This window comes from Myxocyprinus asiaticus, chromosome 27 (genome assembly GCF_019703515.2).
Source record: "Myxocyprinus asiaticus isolate MX2 ecotype Aquarium Trade chromosome 27, UBuf_Myxa_2, whole genome shotgun sequence".
Classification (NCBI taxonomy): Eukaryota; Metazoa; Chordata; class Actinopteri; order Cypriniformes; family Catostomidae; genus Myxocyprinus; species Myxocyprinus asiaticus.
In genome coordinates this window covers 22,072,362-22,090,237 of record NC_059370.1, presented here as the reverse complement: position 1 = coordinate 22,090,237, position 17,876 = coordinate 22,072,362, and the positions used below count along the sequence as shown (strand labels likewise).

At 42.0% G+C, this 17,876-nt stretch overlaps 1 protein-coding gene across 2 annotated transcripts in view; it reads right to left on the bottom strand.

Moving 5' to 3' along the window:
- The window catches only part of LOC127418315 (glycine receptor subunit alpha-4-like), a 67,910-nt gene that overhangs the window by 13,960 nt on the left and 36,074 nt on the right, over nt 1-17,876 (bottom strand). For both annotated transcript variants that reach the window (XM_051658861.1, XM_051658862.1), the window contains exons 3-6: nt 8,055-8,122; nt 7,126-7,349; nt 5,811-5,893; nt 845-982 (exon numbers count right to left, since the gene is read on the bottom strand). In XM_051658861.1, the coding sequence (XP_051514821.1) occupies nt 845-982; nt 5,811-5,893; nt 7,126-7,349; nt 8,055-8,122 (513 nt within the window). The remainder of the gene's footprint in view (nt 1-844; nt 983-5,810; nt 5,894-7,125; nt 7,350-8,054; nt 8,123-17,876) is intronic.

The window sequence follows — 17,876 nt, the reverse complement described above, 5'->3', positions numbered from 1 at the left end:
AATTCTCTCATCATTTACTCACCCTCATGACATCCCAGATTTGAATGACTTTTTCTTCTGCAGAACACAAACGAAGATTTTTTTTTTAAAATATCTCAGCTCTGTAGGTCCATTCAGTGCAAGCAAATGTTGACCAGAACTTTGAAGCTCCAAAAATTACATAAAGGCAGCATAAAGTCCACATGACTCCAGTAGTTAAATCCATGTCTTAAGAAGCGATATGATGGGTGTGGGTGTGAAACAGTTCAATATTTAGGTCCTATTTTACTATAAAAGCTCCTCCCTGCCCAGTAGGTGGCGATATGCACGAAGAATGCAAATGGCCAAAAACAAAAGAAGAATGTGAAAGTGAAAGTGGACATTTATAGTAAAAAATTACTTAAATATTGATCTGTTTCTCACCCAAACCCATTCTTTTTTTTGTGTTCAGCAGAAGAAAGAAAGTCAAACACATCTGGGATGGCATGAGTAAATGATAAGAGAATTTAAATTTTTGGGTGAACTATTTCTTTAAACAGATCAAATAGTGAGAAAAATATGATGGCATGAGGAAAAGCCCCAGTAAACAGTTGCGTATTGAGATACTTTCACATGTTTACATATTGTATAACCAGCAAGTTGCAGTAATCTGGCTGGAAATGTTTAAAATAATCATATTGCTGAGGTATGTAATGAATGCATTTAAAAATGAATAAGCAAATCTTTATATAAATGATGTGCAATACCACATAGATGTTGGTTTGTTCTAGATTGTAGAGATACTGTGTCATTTGGTATGGTGTGAAGGTCATAGTTGTTAACCTGTGTTTTGTAGTCCTTGTGCCATTCTGATTTTTCAGTTTACCTGTGTTGTAATGTTTGGTGCAGTGGCCAAGATCTTTTTCCTCCTTCAGTACAAACTGGGGAAGAGTCAAGTCATCTGCTACCTGCACTGGGCTGTCAGAAAGCCACTCAAAGATCAGATCATTCATGGTGTAGCCAACTGTGAAAAGGGAGATAGAATGAGATAGAAACATGAACAGAATATTTGTTGAAAAAGTTTTAATTGCATCTGTCAAGTTTCAACTCTGTTCCCATACTTTGTTTGCCAATGTAAAGGTAATCAGCCAGACAACCAACCAAAGTAGCATATGGGTAGATTGAAGGTCTGGTACAGAGTGCACATGACCATTGTACTTTTAAACTGTGAATGTTTATATGTGAGACTGCTTAACCAGTTATGGATGACACTTCTTGTAATGATGATTATTACACTATAGATGGTATTCATGTGAATCTTCTTGCCCTGGCTCCGCACAGACAACCATTCACGTATGACCACCAAGACATATTTGAGCAATCAAGTGGAAATCTCACTTTCTTGTGTTACTTTTTCTTCATTCATGCCACTTTGCCTCTATTTCTTAACACTCTCTCCCTCCATGGTACATGGTGAGATTAGGGGCCTATTAAAATGCATGAGGAATGCAATAACATTGTAGAATACTTGACAAATCTGAATAATATTGATGTCTATCAGAGACCCTCAGGGATTTACAAAGGCATCTATTATTCACAAACCTCCCATTCCCCCTCCATCTTCAAATCTTGCCAGAAAACAACAAACCCATGAAAAAAGGATGAACACAGATTTTCCTTGAATGTCACAATGTCTTTGAGAAGTTCGGTGTGGTTCCAAACATCCTTGTCAAACTAGCTAGAAGAATATGAATTTTTCCTAAGATGAGGAAATGTTTTTGTGTCACTCTAGCCCCAGGATAGAAACAGACAAGTGTCCACAAGGTATTATATACAATATAATTTGCCCATAATACATATTCATAGCCTACACATTTTTTTTGTTGTACCGACATGCAGCAGACATACTGTAGTGTAATTGGAACACCTATCCATTGCTTGCCACACTTCACTTTCTACCCTTGAGAGGCTGGATGATCTCATGCCTTGCTTTCTGTTTTAATGGGTCATGTTCCGTAATAATACTTAAAAAGCACACATTTTACCCTAGCTAGACCTTAACGCCAAAGCCTCACAGAAACTATTTGTAGAATAATCCTACAGTTTGCATCTCTCCAATTTTCTCCACTCTTTATCCATTTCTCTCACCTTGGTCATTATTCTTTTCCATTGGGAGGAACAGTTTCTATCCTCACTCCTAAAATGACCGCAGATCCCTGACAATGACAATAAAGTGATACATGTTCCCCAGACTACATTGTTGCACATTCAGTGTCGAAAATCTTACTTTTCCTCTTTGTTTCTCACTTGTGCACTCCCTTTAATCTCAACCTCTTGGGAAACAGCAACAGCATCACATTTCTCTACCAGGATGTGTCCTTGCCAGACAAGGTGATCCCACCCCTCGGCTGTGTCCCAACACTTGTCAAAGCAGTGTTCAGCAGGCCCTTTCAAAGCCCTTAAAAAAGATGCTCTTGTATAATCAGAAATGATTATGCCCTCTGTAATGGCTTTGTTAGACAGTAAACCTGTCCATCTTCCTGTGTTTTTCTCTCTCTCTTTGTCTGTGCCTATTTCTTGGAAGAGGGCAATTTTAACTGCAGCCACAGAGGAGGGCTTTTTCCTCTCATTGAATAAATATAGTGGACATACAGAGGACACAGAAAGGACAGTTATGCACACTGTCTGGGTGTAGCCCATCCCCTAAATCTTTAAACCGTATGAGTCACTGAATGTAGAATGTACTTCAGGTGCTGTTTGAGGTCATCAAACTTAAATGGGGATCAAATCAAATAATCCAACAGACAAATCCAGACTTAGAGCTAAGTGGCATCTGCAGTGCATTTTTGCATTACAATGCCTAATTTGGCTCTGCTCTTGGTTGGAAAGTGGAATTATTTTGTCTAAGGGAAGTGGAATTAAAAGCCCCTAGGGCAGCTAAGATGGGTCACATAATAAAGGGGACACAAAATGGAAGTTTCATTATTGATATTCTTTAAATTGGTTCCAGGAGTTAAGATGATATCTCCTCGGAGGGCACTGGGGTGGTGAATAGTCTATTTCTTTGCCTGGCTCTTCCTTTAATCAAGGTAATAAGGAAGGACTCTTTATGCACAATTTTAAAAAGAGGATGCAGTTTCACCAATAATTCCTTTTAACCGATAATTTTTTTGTGCAGTGAGACATAGAGAACTGTTTTGAATCCTTCCCTTTTCCTGCTGAAGACCAGTATGAATTACCATACTGGTCCTACCTGGTTTATGCTGGTCTAGCTGGTGGACCATCATTGCTATGCAGTGTCAGGGAGTTACTAACTAAGAGTAGCAATTAACTTAACTTTTTAGTAGTGAGCTAACATCTTTCCAGTGAGGAGCGATGCTGCGTAAGGAAATCAGCGTTCTTGTTTACATGACGTTTCAGAAATCTGCTTTCTGCTAAAACCCTGGAATAAACCATTTTCTTAAGTACATGTAAACATGGTCAATGTGTTGTTAATGCAGCAATGAAGCTTAGGGAGTAATTAAACATTCTCACCTAAACCATCCTCTCTCTCATATGTAGTGCTGGGAAATCCAATTAATTTAAGTGAATCAGTTCTTTCGGACAGCTCATGTAAATAAACCGGTTATTATAAATGATTCACTTACATTTAGATTCCATTTACACCTGGTATTAAGATGTGTTTTTGGTGATCGGATCACATGTGGTCAGTGTTAAATACAGGTCCGGCAGCAGTGAAGCACTTCCCCTCACCTGTCAATCAACCGCTGCGCTAAAACAAGAATTTATTCTTTGCCCGTTACGAGCAGTTTAAAAGGGAAAAACTGTCCGATCAGAAAATGTAAAAAGCAGATATATACACTAGCATGAGAACTTCGTAGATCTTCTTCAGTGTGTCTGATATCAATATGCACGGACACTTAGGAAAAGCACGAACATCTTCACCTCAGGTTAATACAACTAATCCAATAAAATAACTGACAGTTCTGCTTGAAATGTTGCTTTACTGCTTTCCAGCCCAATGACACCACAGTGACTGCTCGAATCTCTGCCTGCCTGGCAGACATCTTGGCCTGGATAAAGGAACACCACCTGCAACTTAACCCAGCCAAGACTGAACTCCTTGTCTTTCCAGCCAACCCTGCTGTTGAACACAACATCACCATACAGCTGGGTACAAATACAGTAACGGCTTCCAAAACGGTCAGAAATCTAAGGGTAACCATCGATAACAAACTAAATTTCACAGACCACTTCTCAAAGACTGCAAGATCACAAGATCAGATTTACACTCTACAATATCAGCAAGATAAGACTCTTCTTCTCTGAACTTGCCACACAACTGCTTGTTCAGTAATTTGTCATAACTAGACTGGACTACTGTAACGCTCTCATTGCAGGTCTCCCTGCATGTGCGATTAGACCCCTGCAAATGATCCAGAATGCAGCAGCACATCTGGTCTTTAATGAACCAAAGAGAGCACATGTTACACCACTCCTTGTTTCTTTTCACTGGCTGCCAGTTGATGCATGTATCAGGTTCAAGGCTCTGATGCTGGCATACAAAACAGTCACTGGGTCTGCTCCAGCATACCTAAAATAATTTCTGCAGAGCTACGCGCCCACTAGAAGCCTGCGGTCGGCTAAGGAACGTCGCTTTGTTGTACCAACACAAAGAGGCACCAAAAAACTTTCCCAGACTTTCAGCTTCATCATACCACGTTGGTGGAATGACCTTCCCAACTCCATCCATGAAGCTGACTCACTTTCCGTCTTCAAAAAACGGCTAAAAACACATCTTTCCATGAGCACTTAACCAGTCACAAAACAAACAAACAAACAAACAAACAAACAAACCAAAAGATTTCCTTGTTACACTTTAATCTGTTCTGAATGCTATTCTGATGCTAGTGAAACTTTGTAATATGGCACTTTTCGTACCACTGTCTCCTTAAGATGATTTGCTTATGTTTTCCTCTTTTGTAAGTTGTATTTGGATAAAAGCGTATGCCAAATGAATAAATGTAAATGTAGATTCAATTTCAGCTGCATGTAGGAGAAAGTTTTTTTTAATGCTTTCTTTGTCTTTTCTGACTTTGTTGTGGTTTAAAGTCATGTAGTAACACTCTGACATAGTGACTGATGTATGCCATCTTGAAACAGAGGCTCTCCAAATCCAGTCACAGATGGCCACAGGAGATGCATTTAAGCAACCAGGTGTAAACAGTGATGTGTCTCACCTGACCACATGTGATCGGATCACTCGAGACGCATCTTAATACCAGGCGTAAACGGGGTCTTAGTGTTGGGAACTCCAGTTCATTTTAGTAAATGGGTTCGTTCAGATGATTAAAGGACTTTGCCTTCTGTTTTTAAGAAATTTTATTTTTCAACTGTCACTGTTAATCATTATATTTTGAAGTGTTTCCCAGTTTTATTCATTTTAATTTTGAATAAATTTATGTTCAATTAAATATTGTAACCATACTTTTTTAATAACACTCTAATTAAATGTATTGCTATCAGGTTATGTAATCCTGCAATTAGAACTGCAAAATATTTAAAATACTTTAAAAAGTTTGAATGTAGTTAGCTACTTTATATTAGTAACTTGTAGTGCAGCTAACTACTTTTTGTAGTGTGTAGTTGGACTTCATTTAATTACATTAAAGCTGAGGAGTGTAACTAATATATGTTACATAAGCAAAAGCACTTTTACTGTGCTTCACCTTTATGGTGATGGCTATCAGCGTATTCATATTAATGTCTCAAGAAGGGATTGCAACAAAGTGTAAAGAGATGAAAAAAGGAGGGATGGGGAAGGAAAAGATAAAGAGAAGAAGCCTACTCACAGCTTTCTAGCTGCATGGTACAGGTCTGAATATCCATTGGGAAATTCTTCAAGTCCATGGGACAGGACAGGATGAGTGTTAGCCTGAGACGGAGCGCAAAACAAAAGAAGAGCAGAAAGTGGGGAGCAGTCACAAAAAAGGCAGGGCAGAAAAAGTTGTTAAAAAGAGGAAGAAAAAGAGTTTCCTAGAAAGAAAGGCAGAGACAGAGATGCTAAGAGTATTAAGGGCAGTGCACTGAGCAGAAATCTAACTTCAATAAGCACCATAATTTCAAAAGCTTAACATACTGGCTCTGTGCCAGTTTGGATCTGCATAGCATTTCACCTCGTTCCTTTAGTTCGTGATTACAGAGTGAATAGTTGTTGTTTTTTCATCCCCAAAAGAGGCGGTGAATTGCTGTGTGTTTTGGTCATATGCCCTCTTGGTAATAACAAACTAATTGCCAGACAGTTCTTTCCTTTCCATTTATTTATCATGCTGTTGACACATTAAGGTTTCAGCAGTGGGGGAGAGCCGCCGCTATAAGAAAGTTTGGATAAAAGAAGCAGTGTAATCACCTGCTGTAATGCAGTGCCTCCAGGAAAGACAAGAGCCACCAGCGTTTTTTTGAAGAGCCAATTTCTTTTGTGCTGTGATAACCCTAAATTCAAACACCAAAATATCTGCACTTACACGCTCTGATGGATAGACCTTTTAGGCTTGCCAACACATACAGTTTTCCCATGGTACTCCACAGAGGCACCCAAGCATGATTTTTTGCAATTAAATCCATCCTTAGGATCAACTTAATAACAACAGAATTCACTAACAATACTATTCACCAATCTTCTGTATATTTTCACAAGTGAATTTATGGATGTAGTAGTTGTAACTGTTCAACTTCAACTGCAACTCATTCTGCTTGTATCATTTTCTTGTGTGAGTCACTTTGAATAATAGTGCTAAATGAATAAATGTAAATGACAGAGACAAGTGTTACCTCTCATTAGATTTTCTTTTGACAGTAGAACTGAAACAAGTGTTTGTAAAAGTCAAATAAGTGCAGTTGATTAGCCCTCATTTTTCATAAGGTGTATTAGATTCATAGTTGCTTAATAATAATAGTTGACAGCTCTTTTTATTTTGGCTTCACTCATTAGATATAAGAACACACCTTGAGACACATGTGTTCTGTTTTATTCTTTGTGCTGCATTACTTTTTTAAAGAACGCTTTCGTCTAAACGCCTCCTGACTTTATCTTAGATGTGAGACTACGATAGTCAAAACAGTGACTACGTTCCCTCAAATCAATGAAATAAAGACTTTTCTGTTTACCTAATGCTGTATAGAACATTCCCATTCTGAAAGATCCTCAGCAGCTTGTTGTCTGTTGTGACTTCATGGAAGTTTGCCCCTTTCTCATTAGCAAAAAACAGATCAGGTTTCCATATGGAGTCCAGCATAGAAGGGTCCAGGTCTAGTGATGCATCAGGATATTCACTATAGGCCAATCGAGGATCATTCCACTGTTGCCGTAGAAACACGTTAAGTCTGTAATCCTGTAGAGGAAAGCAATAAATATGGTAGGTCTTTAAGTCTAATAGTTCAATTTCTTGACTTGTTAATTATTAATGTGTCATTTTGTGCTAATGTTCTTTTTTTAATTGCAAACCTCACTAATTTAGGTTGTATCAAATATGCTCCTGACTTGAAGGGAAATAACTTGTTCTCCCCTGACATTAATTTCTGTTGGAAGACCTCCATTTCCGATGACCTAACCTCAGGTTAACAGACTAACAAACCGTTAACAATGGCAATCTGTAACGGTCAACTGACACATTCTGCTGACGGAGACACTTAGCCCTAAGCACAGGCTTTAGAGGATGGTTATTTAGGCCTTTCATTTTTTTTTTCTTGGAGATCCTGTTCATTCTCTCAATTTTTTCTTTTAATTGCATAGTGGACAGTTCATTATCAGACCATCAGCTGACCCATTGGACTCTAAACTTCTAAGTGTTGTGCTCCTGGAGATGAGGAGAAATCTGACAAGTGACTAAAACTTGTTAAGCAGAAATATAATTTCAACAAAGCCTGCTGCCTCAAGGTATGGAGAGAAAGAGAGGGAATTTCCTTTGTGCTGAAGGTCAAGGTATATGTTGCATGAGTTCTGTGTTCTCATGCAATATAGACAACAAAGACTACCATATTATCAGTAACTCCGAATCTCAAACAAAAACACAACCAGAAGATGTGGTGTTACATACCATTGTTGTTTCAGTAATGGACCCAAAACTGTTGATGAAAATATTACAGGTGACATTTACTGCGGGCCCTGTTGAAATAGAAGAGAGAGAAGGTCCTAATTTTTATACTCACACATTGTGGTTTGCCAAAGTTTGGATAATGCATGAAAAATGGAAAACCCTTGTAATAATAACAAGAGCAATCACGGTCCTTAATGTATTTGGTGTAATAACACAGTAAGGTCACTGGGAGCCATACATCACTGCCTCATTTAAAGTTGAAGTGTGCCATTTTTTCAATGTTAAAATACTTTCTTCAGGACAACTATAAGTAAGCCATTTCTAAATGGATTTTTCTGAAAAGTGTAAACAGTTTGGGTCTGTTGTGCTATTAAATCCAGCCAGACACAGCAACACAACCATGTCCTGAGTTTTGGACAGGACTATCTGTTAAGGCCTGTTCACACCAAATCTGTGAAGAATTTGCGAGCGAACCTCTGATGGAAGGTTTATTCACACAGAGCCCGTAAAATAAAAAATAAAAAAACTATTTCACCCCTGTACAGTAAGCGGTGCTGTTGTTGTTCTACAAACATTTATACCAGTCTCCTGTCTGCACCTTCAGCTGTTGGAAATAGACTTTCTTCACACTTTTGGCGGTGACCGTGGTGAATGGGAGTGAATGGGAGATCACAGCAAATATTATTTTCACTTACCCATTTGCTCCAAGACCAAAAACAACAACAACAACAACAAAAACACTATTACGTTTGAATCATAGGCCAGTGGGCCAGTGCCCAGGGGCCCTTGACTACCATGTGAAGTTTCTGACTATTATTTCATACTTTAGTCTTTATAGGGTTAAGCTTTATGATTTGTATGAAAAGTGCTGTTGAACAAAAACATTTATCATACTATTCACTGCTATAACTGCATTTCTCCCCATTATTACAAAAAATAACTGGGCTTAGGTGGTTGGGAAAAAGAAGATATTGATATTTTATTTTGTGTGGTACAAAGTACTGACCTAGAATCGTAAAGTTTGTTGAGACAAACTATAATGTTGGTTTGACAAAACCTGACAGTTAAAAATAGTTTTAAATGCTTGAAGTTAGAAATTTGTACAGGTCTTACAGTAAGAGGAAGAAAGAAAGAAAGAAAGAAAGAAAGAAGAGAGCATCTTAAAGGGCATCTTAAGCAGATTAAAGGGCTTGTGTGTTTTGACTGCTGAAGTTTGAAATCATGAACATTCAAAAACAGACTCTTAGATCATTTAAAAATTCTGTTAATATAATCTACTCTAGGGGAATTTGGCTTACATGATGCCTTCACAGGGCTTTTTGAATAATGGAAGCCAAGCTGTATGTAACGTTCTATAACGTCTGCTGTAAACGTGGCTAAGCAAGACATGGCATGGGCCGTGGCCTGGCAGAGTCAATGGAAAGTGGGGCCATGAGAGACTTGAGGGGCAACACCAGGGAACTTGGTGCCTGGAGAGTAGCTGATGACTCGAAGGACCATGGTGGAGCCGGAGGTTCGGAGAACCGAGGTAGCACCCAAGGGGGTGGGACTGAGGACCAAGGCCGAGCTGGAGGGACGAGGGACCCCGCAGAAGCAACGGTGGAGCCGAAGGGACATAGAGCCAAGGTGTAACTGAGGGATTGGAGAACCAAGGCGGAGTCCAGGGCTCGGAGGGTCTAGGTGAATTCGGAGGGTCAGAAGTTCCCCTTGTCTGATCCTGAGGAAGCATCCATAGGGTGGGTACAAGGGCGGGAACCATCTCCAGTTCCAATAGATCAGATGTGGCTATGACATGGTTTGGAACAGACTCAGGCATGGCTGTGACGTGGCATGGAGAAGGCTCAGGCGTGGCTGTGACATGACATGGAGCAGGCTCAGGCGTGGCTGTGACATGGCATGGAGCAGGCTCAGGCGTGGCTGTGACATGGCGTGGAGCAGACTCAGGCGTGGCTGTGACATGGCATGGAGCAGGCTCAGGCATGGCTGTGACATGGCATGGAGCAGGCTGAGGCGTTGCTGTGACATGGCATGGAGCAGGCTGGGCGTTGCTGTGACATGGCATGAAGCAGGCTGAGGCGTGGCTATGACATGGCATGAAGCAGGCTGAGGTGTTGCTGTGACATGGCATGGAGCAGACTCAGGATCCGGGGCAAAAGATGGCACTAGCTCAATGACCATGATGTGGAACTCTGGCTTGGCGGCCATGACGTGGAACTCTGACTTGGTGGCCATGTCGTGGAACTCTGGCTTGGCGGCCATGACGTGGAACTCTGGCTTGGTATCCGTCTCCCCCACAGTGAACGTAGAACCAATAATCTGTAGGGCAAGGTCAATATACAGTACTGAGCCAGGCTGTGGGTACTCTAACCACCTGGCATCAGCAAAGATGTTAATCCAAAACGGAAAATGTCTTTGAGGGCAACCTCATTAAAGGCCACCTGGCATGCCAGAGTGCAAAATTCCTCCACATAATCCTCCAGGGAAAGGTTCCCCTGACGTAGGCATAGGAGTTGGATTGCTGGGTTCATATTTGTCGGTCAGGTATTCTGTAACATTCTGTAACGTCTGTAATGATGTTGCTGGCACTGGCAATGACAAAGACTATGACCATGAAGTAAAGAACCCAAGTGCAAATTTATTCCAACAGAGTAATTCATAAACCCTAACTACAAACGTAAATAAAACATAAACGTGAACGTGGCTTGACATAAACTTTACTTGACATAAACTTGAACTAACAACCTAAGTTACAACAACAAACCTGACAATGGACCATGGAAAACATGAGGGTTAAATACATGACACGGGAGAACACATGACAAAGATATCCAATCCAAACACTAAGAACTCTAAACAAGAAAACAAGACAATAAACCAATGAAAACAAGACACATGAACATGGAGGGAAACATGAAATCACATGACAAGGGAACCACATGACATGAAACAGGAACTACATTTTCAAAATAAGACATGAAAAACATGAACCAACAAAATACACATGACACTGTAGGGCCATTCCAAACAGAATTTACAATAAAATGACCACATGACTGCTATTTTTGAGCCCCACACCTTTCAGCCCTTCAAAGCTCTCACAATGGAGGGTAAAGTCTTTAAAGGAAATAGGGAATAGGAATGATCACTTCTGAATGGAACGCACACCATCATTCAGATGAGTTTGAAAATAGAACTGCCTGAATTCTTTGCCAAGTTTCACCAAACCCATATGTACAAGCTGTAGGAGTCTATTTGTTAAATTCTTTATATTTAAAGTGTTTGATGAAGTTAAAATATGTCATAATATATCCCTTTAAATATATGCATGTTTACACATTTATTACACATTTTGTTACTTTCTTGTTTTTTGCATGCATAATTTGTAGTATTTACATTGAGTTTACATTATGTATAACAAACGTTAAAATGGTACTGTCTCTTTAAGAACGGGGGCTGTTCATTGAACGTGATTGTGGTTTCTTCACCACATCTGTGCTTTATGTTTGAGTTAATCTGACTGTAAAAAACAGAACGGGTATTAAAAGAGACTTAAATCAATGAAAATTGACTGCGTGGATCTCAACTTTGAAAGATAATTGGACTGAGGGGGCCCTAAAAGAAAATTGGCCCTGAGGCCCTTGCTAGTCATAATCTGCCCCTGGTTTGAATGACTTTCCAGAAGAGGATAAAATAAAAACAAAAATAGAGAGCGGTGGATTAAGACGGAAGATGCAAAATTTACTGTCACTCTCTCAGCAGCTGTAATTGAAACCCCCTCGCAGCTGTGGTAATTCATTTTTTAAAACTAATTCCAGGTAATATAACACAAAGCATAATGTTATAAATTTACACTCAATATTTAAAAAATGTATAATCTAAAAAAAAAAAACAATTGCGAGATTTACGCTGCTAAATAAGGCAGAAATGCATCATCACAGTCTGTGAAAAAGGTCTATTAATATAATGAACGCTGGTAAAGCATTTGTTTACCGCATATAGCATCACTGTTTCATTATTCTCTTTCCATGGTGCTGATGCATTTTGAGGAGTATATAATCTGTGTTTTTATGTGAGTGAGATGAGTAAAGAGCACTGTTGGATATTTATTTGCACATGTATTTTGCTGTGTATATTCCAAACAGACTCCTGAACCATACAGTATTCTCTTTTTATAGTGTCTGGATTAATGTCTAGATAATATAACACAAGGAACAGTGATATAAATAGTACATTAAGAATAACAGGTATATTATGAAATATAATGCAGAATATTAAAATAATATAAAATAATACCCTGGCTCTTGGTCTTCATTAAAATTATTGCAGTTGTTTGTTATATTATCCTTGCAATACAAATAGCAGTGTGGTTCTGCAATTTGTTTGTCTACAGTATAGCATGTAAAGTGTCTTTTTCGGGGATTTTCAGCAAGCTCAGTGCAAACAAATTGCTGAACCTCGCTGCTGTTTTTAATGCCATTAGAATAAAACAGGCACAGTGATGTACATATTAAAAATGTAAAGACAAAAAACCATAAGCAGACTTTCAAAAACAGAACGGGTTTATGTTTGCAGTACAAAGTGTTTATGTACTGCAGTTGTATACTGTTTATTTTTAATTCTATAATTTTCAGGGGTGTGTATCAGCAGCACGTATGCTGGTGTTTGCCAGTTGATTAGTGCCACCAACATGTGGGATTGAGCAGCTGAAGACTGACAAAAAGCTCTTTTCTCATTGGTCAGTCAGTTTTCATCGCAGTCAAAAGAAAGAAAAAAAAAGTCTGAACACTCTCCGTAAAAAACCTAAGGATTGTCGGCGGATGATTTTTCAGACCTGACGTGCATAGCGCCATAGGAATGCATTGTCACTGTACAAAAGTTAATTCGAAATGAACATTCCTACCGAAAAAACTGACTTGGTGTGAACAGGCCTTTAGTCTTATCAATGGCTGACAGGGGGAGTGTTTGGGAAACCTGTTTGAAAACAGTAATTACTTTTGCAATTATGTTTGGTCACGCTAGATATTTCACACTTAGGGCTGCTCGATTAGTTCAAAAATAATAACTGTCGATTATTTCCCTTTTATAATGTAATTGTGATTATTAATGTTGTTAAAAAGGTTACATTAAATATTTATTTGTTCAAATTCATGCCATATTCTTTATATCCTGTAGTGAATACACTCATTATAAACAAAGCTGTCTACACTACACAATAACAAATCCAAAATTATTTTTGAGTGTCAGGTGCTGTTTCTTCAGCACTAATTTTTGTGTGGGCAACAGACTATTTAAAACTTGCGCATTAGGATCAGTTGTCATTACTAATAGGACTATAGACTTATTTAAGCGTCTTTAATTCGCCATTGCTGTTTCATTGCTCAACGGAAATGTCTAGGATAGGTTACTGTGGCATGGGTGGCATGGTCATGTGTCTGTCTGTGGGAGAGGGAGAGCGGTAAGGCTCGTCACCTGGGTTGCAATTACTCTAACACCTGTCTCTCATTATAGTGATGGTGGAGGGAGACCTGATAAGGCACGCCAGAGTGTCAGATGGGAGAGAGAGTGACCAGAAGGCACGAGAGAGAGTGACCAGTGATTTAGTGTGTTCCATTGAATCTATGAGTTTTTATGTTATTTGACGGTTACCATAGAGTGTGTGCCTATCATTAAAAAAAAAAAAAACTGACCTTGAACCTGTTTTGTTGTTTCCTGACTCCTCCATTGCCCACAAACTCAACATTATCACAGTAGTGCCAAAAACCTGGCTTTGGAGGAGAATGCCAAAGACCATCGCCAGCATCAAGCAAAATCAGCATCAAGCCCTCATGGAGGTACACCTGGAGCAGGAACAGCGGTTCCAAGTCCTGCTCCAGGCACAAGTGGAGGACTGGCAGGTGTTCTGGAACCTGATCGCCAGAGAGGGCACTGCACCCTCTCCGGAGCCCACCCCACCCGTGGCCCAGATGAAGATAGGGCCAGATGACGACCCGGAGGCTTTTCTTGACTTATTTGAGAAAACCGCAGAGGTATGGAAGTGGCCTCCCGACAAGTGGGCGGCCCACCTATTGCCCTTACTCTCCGGGGAGGCACAGCTAGTGGCACAGCAACTTCCCGCCACCAGCCTCCTTAATTACAACCATCTGAAGAAGGCAATCCAGCAATGGGTTGGTTGTAACACGGAGCAGAGGCGACAGCTCTTCAGAACCCTGAGCTTCGGGAAGCACGGTCGCCAAACGGCTGCCTGTTTGCTTTTGCCCAACAGCTCCGGGACGCCTGCCGGAAATGGTTGCTGGTGGGGGAGAACCCGAGGCGCCGTGGAAGTAGTCGATCTGGTGGTGCTGGAGCAGTTCATCTCCCAATTTCCTCGAGGCATGTCCGAGTGGGTCCAGTGCCACCGCCCGGCATCACTGGAGGAGGCTGTTCAGCTGGCAGAGGACTACATGGCAGCGTTTCCAGGAGGCAGTGAAGCAGTGTTTTCTTCTTCTCCCTCTCCTCTCTCTTCTCTCTCTCCACCCCCTGTGTCTCATGTACCCCCCTCCCAGTCCCACCCAGTTCCAGATCCACAGAAGTGGGGAGGAGCCCTGCCCAAACCCCACCCCTGGTCCAGGGGACCCCTCCCCTTGTCTGTCCCTCCTACTCCCCCTGTCTCCCTCCGCTATGCCCCCCAGGTTGGCAAGACAGCCCCCATGAGTGTGGAAGGAAAGCCTGGGCCGGTCTGTTGGAGCTGTGGGGAAGCCGGTCACGGCCAGGATCGTTGTCTGATGATGGAGATGGTGACACTGATCTGGATCCCTGATGCTCCACAGGCCACCCCTGATCGGGCAGGGGCATATCGGATACCGGTAAGAGTAAAAAGGGATACACATCAAGCTTTGGTGGATTCGGGTTGTTCTCAAACCTCTATCCACCAACACTTGGTGCAAGGCGGGGTATTGGGAAAGAATAAACAGGTGAGGGTGAGGTGTGTGCATGGTCATATTCACAAGTATCCAGTGGTTACCATTGAAATATGATTCAGAGGAAAAAGGCATAGAGTCGAGGCCGCGGTTAATTCCCGCCTCACCCATCCACTACTTCTGGGAACCAATTGGCCTGATTTAAAAAATGTATTGAGGGTAATGTGTGTGGAAGGGTCCTTCAAAGTGGTGTCGCGGTGTGTGCCGTGCGACGTTATGGCTGGAGAGGCGGTTCCAGGGCCGTCGTCATCTGCCCCATGTCATGATGACACAGACAAGGGAATACCTGTACTCAGGGGCTTCCCTGAGGGGGATTTCCCTCTGGAGCAGTCGCGTGATGAGTCCCTTAAGCACGCCTTTGACCAAGTGAAAGTAATTGATGGTCAACAGCTCCAGCCTAATGTCACGCTCACATATCCGTACTTTTCCATTATTAAAGAGCAGTTGTATCAAGTGACACAGGACACTCAGACCAAAGAAAATACAATGCAGCTATTAGTACCAAAGAGCCATTGGAAGCACTCTTCCAGGTAGCTCACTATAACCCAATGGCTGGCCACTTAGGTCACGAAAAGTCTTTGAACTGTATAATGGCCCTAAAAATGCCCTTGCGCCCTCTGTCGCTGATCGAGGTCCCCATCGAGAGAATTGGTATGGACCTCATCTGGCCATTGGAGTGGACTGCACGTGGCCATCGCGTTGTATTAGTTCTGGTGGACTATGCAACGTGATATCTGGAGCAGTGCCTCTATGCAACATCTCAGCACATAGTGTTGTGGAGGCACTCTTCAAAATTATCTCCCGAGTAGGTATTCCAAAGGAAATCCTCACTGATCAAGGCACAACATTCATGTCACATACACTACGTGAACTATATGAGTTATTAGGCATTAAATCAATTCGCACTAGCGTTTATCACCCGCAAACTGACAGGTTGGTCGAACGATTTAATAAGACCTTGAAAAACATGATTTGTAAGTTTGTACATGAAGATGCTAAGAACTGGGATAAATGGCTCAAACCCCTGTTGTTTGCAATACGAGAGGTCCTGCAAGCCTCCACAGGGTTTTTCCATTCGAGCTACTGTATAGGCGTCGGCTACGCGGCGTGCTTGACATCATACGGGAAGCATGGGAGGAAGGACCTTCGAATAGCAAAAACCAAATTCAATATATTCTTGACCTTAGAGCAAAACTCCACACTTTGGGGCAGGTAACACAGGAGAATTTGCTCCAAGTGCAAGAACGTCAATGCCGACTGTACGACGGGGCACTCGACTACGCGAATTCGCACAGGGAGATAAAGTGCTTGTATGTCTGCCCACTTCCAGCTCCAAATTATTCGGCAAGTGGCAAGGACCCTTTGAGGTCACACGACGAGTTGGAGATCCCAATTAAGAGGTTAGGCGAACGGATAGGGGAGGGGCACGTCAAATCTACCACCTCAAACTTCTCAAACCATGGAGGGAGGTGGTGCCTGTAGCCTTGGCGATGGTAGTTCTGGAGAGGGTGGAGCTCGGGACAGAGGTGACTCCCAAATTAAATTCGTTCACCCCAGTCCCTTGTGGAGACCACCTCTCATTGTCACAGCTTACGGACATTGCCCGGATTGCAAGCAGAATTCGTGGATGTGTTTTCACCCCTTCCCGGTCGCACGAACCTAGTAGACCACCCCGGGGGTGGTGGTTTGAAGCCACTCCTATCACCTTCCTGAACACAAGAAAAAGGTAGTTCAGGAAGAATTAGAGGCAATGCTTGAAATGGGCTTAATACAAGAGTTGCACAGCGAATGGGCCAGCCCGGTAGTTCTGGTACTGTAGAGCGATGGCTCGATCCGTTTCCGTGTGGACTTCCGGAAGTGAATGCGGTGTCCAAATTTGATGCTTACCCAGTGCCGCAAATTGATGAATTACTCGATAGATTGGGTGCGGCTCAATTTTACTCGATGCTATACTTGACAAAGGGTTATTGGCAGATCCCTTTAACTCCAATATCAAAAAAAAATATCTCCACTCCGTTCGGATTACACCAATTTGTGACTCTTCTGTTCGGTTTGTTTGGGGCCCTGGCCATGTTTCAGCGCCTCATGGACAAGATCCTCAGACCACATACGACATATGCCGCTGCATATCTAGACGATATTAGCATTTATAGTAATGACTGGCAGCAGCATATGCAACATCTGAGGGCTATCCTGAGAGCGCTGTGACAGGCGGGACTCACGGCCAACCCGAAGAAGTACGCAATTGGGCAGGTGGAAGTTAGGTATCTGGGGTTCCACTTGGGTCATGGGCAGGTGCATCCACAGGTTGACAAAACCGCAGCAATTGTGGCCTGCCTGATGCCCAAGGCCAAAAAGGAAGTAAGGCAGTTTCTGGGACTGGCTGACTACTACCGGAGGTTTGTGCCTTGCTATTCTGGTGTCACCAGCCAGCTTACTGACCTTACTAACAAGCGGGTGCCCCAATCCGGTCCAGTGAACAGAGTCGTGCCGACAGGCTTTCCTTAAGGTAAAGTCTGCACTTTGTGGGGGCCGCTTTTACATTCTCCTGACTTCTCTTACCCCTTTAATTTGCAGATGAATGTATCTGACAGGGGGCTGGGGGTGGTGCTTTCGTAGGAGGTGGGAGGGGATGAACGGCCGGTGCTGTTTATTAGTCGCAAGCTCTTCATAAGGGAGACAAAGTACAGTACCATTGAGAAAGAGTGTCTTTCGATTAAATGGGCTGTTCTGACCCTCCGCTACTACCTGCTGGGGTGGGCCTTCCCCCTCTGTTCCGATCACGCTCCTCTGCAATGGCTCCACCGCATGAAGGATACTAACATGCGGATCACCCATTGGTATGTGGCTCTTCAGCTCTTTAAGT